A 3026-nucleotide genomic window follows, 5' to 3' on the forward strand; every position below is an offset into this window, starting at 1 on the left:
GACACATGACTTTAACGCAACAGAACCCTGCGCTACTTGCTGCTACAAGATTAGCAGCATGTGGAAGGGGGGGATGACCAAGATGAAAGTAATCCCTGCATGCAGGAAAACCCCGGAAGAGAGGGCGGGATGTGGAAGCAAGGAGGTAGACAGGACGGCTGGTTGTGGTTGAGTATCTTTTTCCGCCGGCCGACGAAAATGCAAGCAACGGGACGAAAAGTGAGTGGGGAAGGGAGTTGGATGGTGGCTTCCTCTTTTGTTTTTCTTCCCCCTTCCACTATTCTCCGACATCGCGGTCAGGGCACGGGCTCTTAAATAATGCAACGCAAATCCTTCTTCCGTCGCGCACCGCAGGAGTGGCCTGTTTCCAAGCTGACGGCTGTGGCCCAGGCAGCTCCCGCATTGCAGGCCGGTGGGCGCAGAGGCCGGGGCTGCTCCCGCATTGCAGGCCGGTGGGTGGGCGCAGGAGCCAGAGCCAGGAGTGCTCCCGCATTGCATGCCGGTGGGCGCAGGGGCCAGGGCTGCTCCCGCATTGCAGGCCGGTGGGCGCAGGAGCCAGAGCCAGGGCTGCTCCCGCATTGCAGGCCGGTGGGCGCAGGGGCCGAGGCTGCTCCCGCATTACAGGCCGGTGGGCACAGAGGCCGGGGCTGCTCCCGCATTGCAGGCCGGTGGGCGCAGAGGCCGGGGCTGCTCCCGCATTGCAGGCCGGTGGGCGCAGGAGCCAGAGCCAGGGCTGCTCCCGCATTGCAGGCCGGTGGGCGCAGAGGCCGGGGCTGCTCCCGTATTGCAGGCCGGTGGGCGCAGGAGCCAGAGCCAGGGCTGCTCCCGCATTGCAGGCCGGTGGGCGCAGAGGCCGGGGCTGCTCCCGCATTGCAGGCCGGTGGGCGCAGGAGCCAGAGCCAGAGCCAGGGCTGCTCCCGCATTGCAGGCCGGTGGGTGGGCGCAGGAGCCAGAGCCAGTGCTGCTCCCGCATTGCAGGCCGGTGGGTGGGCGCAGGAGCCAGGGCTGCTCCCGCATTGCAGGCCGGTGTGCGCAGGAGCCAGGGCTGCTCCCGCATTGCAGGCCGGTGGGCGCAGGAGCCGGGGCTGCTCCTGCATTGCAGGCCGGTGGGCGCAGGAGCCAGAGCCAGGGCTGCTCCCGCATTGCAGGCCGGTGGGCGCAGGAGCCAGGGCTGCTCCCGCATTGCAGGCCGGTGGGCGCAGGAGCCAGGGCTGCTCCCGCATTGCAGGCCGGTGGGCGCAGGAGCCAGGGCTGCTCCCGCATTGCAGGCCGGTGGGCGCAGAGGCCGGGGCTGCTCCCGCATTGCAGGCCGGTGGGCGCAGGAGCCAGAGCCAGGGCTGCTCCCGCATTGCAGGCCGGTGGGCGCAGAGGCCGGGGCTGCTCCCGTATTGCAGGCCGGTGGGCGCAGGAGCCAGAGCCAGGGCTGCTCCCGCATTGCAGGCCGGTGGGCGCAGGAGCCAGAGCCAGGGCTGCTCCCGCATTGCAGGCCGGTGGGCGCAGAGGCCGGGGCTGCTCCCGCATTGCAGGCCGGTGGGCGCAGGAGCCAGAGCCAGGGCTGCTCCCGCATTGCAGGCCGGTGGGCGCAGGAGCCAGAGCCAGGGCTGCTCCCGCATTGCAGGCCGGTGGGCGCAGGAGCCAGAGCCAGGGCTGCTCCCGCATTGCAGGCCGGTGGGCGCAGGGGCCAGGGCTGCTCCCGCATTGCAGGCCGGTGGGTGGGCGCAGGAGCCAGAGCCAGGGCTGCTCCCGCATTGCAGGCCGGTGGGCGCAGGATTCAGAGCCAGGGCTGCTCCCGCATTGCAGGCCGGTGGGTGGGCGCAGGAGCCAGAGCCAGGGCTGCTCCTGCATTGCAGGCCGGTGTGCGCAGGAGCCAGGGCTGCTCCCGCATTGCAGGCCGGTGGGTGGGCGCAGGAGCCAGAGCCAGGGCTGCTCCCGCATTGCAGGCCGGTGGGTGGGCGCAGGAGCCAGAGCCAGGGCTGCTCCCGCATTGCAGGCCGGTGGGTGGGCGCAGGAGCCAGAGCCAGGGCTGCTCCTGCATTGCAGGCCGGTGTGCGCAGGAGCCAGGGCTGCTCCCGCATTGCAGGCCGGGGCTGCTCCTGCATTGCAGGCCGGTGGGCGCAGGAGCCAGAGCCAGGGCTGCTCCCGCATTGCAGGCCGGTGGGCGCAGGAGCCAGGGCTGCTCCCGCATTGCAGGCCGGTGGGCGCAGGAGCCAGGGCTGCTCCCGCATTGCAGGCCGGTGGGCGCAGGAGCCAGAGCCAGGGCTGCTCCCGCATTGCAGGCCGGTGGGCGCAGGAGCCAGGGCTGCTCCCGCATTGCAGGCCGGTGGGCGCAGGAGCCAGGGCTGCTCCCGCATTGCAGGCCGGTGGGCGCAGGAGCCAGGGCTGCTCCCGCATTGCAGGCCGGTGGGCGCAGGAGCCAGGGCTGCTCCCGCATTGCAGGCCGGTGGGCGCAGGAGCCAGGGCTGCTCCCGCATTGCAGGCCGGTGGGCGCAGGAGCCAGGGCTGCTCCCGCATTGCAGGACGGTGTTCGCAGGAGCCAGGGCTGCTCCCGCATTGCAGGCCGGTGGGTGCGGGAGCCAGGGCTGCTCCCGCATTGCAGGCCGGTGGGCGCAGGAGCCAGGGCTGCTCCCGCATTGCAGGCCGGTGGGTGGGCGCAGGAGCCAGAGCCAGGGCTGCTCCTGCATTGCAGGCCGGTGTGCGCAGGAGCCAGGGCTGCTCCCGCATTGCAGGCCGGGGCTGCTCCTGCATTGCAGGCCGGTGGGCGCAGGAGCCAGAGCCAGGGCTGCTCCCGCATTGCAGGCCGGTGGGCGCAGGAGCCAGGGCTGCTCCCGCATTGCAGGCCGGTGGGCGCAGGAGCCAGGGCTGCTCCCGCATTGCAGGCCGGTGGGCGCAGGAGCCAGGGCTGCTCCCGCATTGCAGGCCGGTGGGCGCAGGAGCCAGAGCCAGGGCTGCTCCCGCATTGCAGGCCGGTGGGCGCAGGAGCCAGGGCTGCTCCCGCATTGCAGGCCGGTGGGCGCAGGAGCCAGGGC

The 3026-nt window shown here is 71.6% G+C and overlaps 1 protein-coding gene across 1 annotated transcript; it reads right to left on the minus strand.

Annotated features, from left to right (window-relative positions):
• Nucleotides 1-311: 311 nt before the first annotated feature.
• LOC134539654 (MAGE-like protein 2) lies at nt 312-2351 on the minus strand. The gene has a single exon (XM_063381841.1). The coding sequence runs from the start codon at nt 2349-2351 to the stop codon at nt 312-314; it is 2040 nt and encodes a 679-aa protein (XP_063237911.1).
• Between the last annotated feature and the right edge of the window lie 675 nt (nt 2352-3026).

Source organism: Bacillus rossius, chromosome 15 (assembly GCF_032445375.1).
Source record: "Bacillus rossius redtenbacheri isolate Brsri chromosome 15, Brsri_v3, whole genome shotgun sequence".
Classification (NCBI taxonomy): domain Eukaryota; kingdom Metazoa; phylum Arthropoda; class Insecta; order Phasmatodea; family Bacillidae; genus Bacillus; species Bacillus rossius.

Excerpts from the sequence above, each read along its gene's own strand:
- LOC134539654 (XM_063381841.1), bottom strand. The coding sequence starts at position 2,351 with ATGCGGGAGCAGCCCTGGCTCCTGCGCCCACCGGCCTGCAATGCGGGA.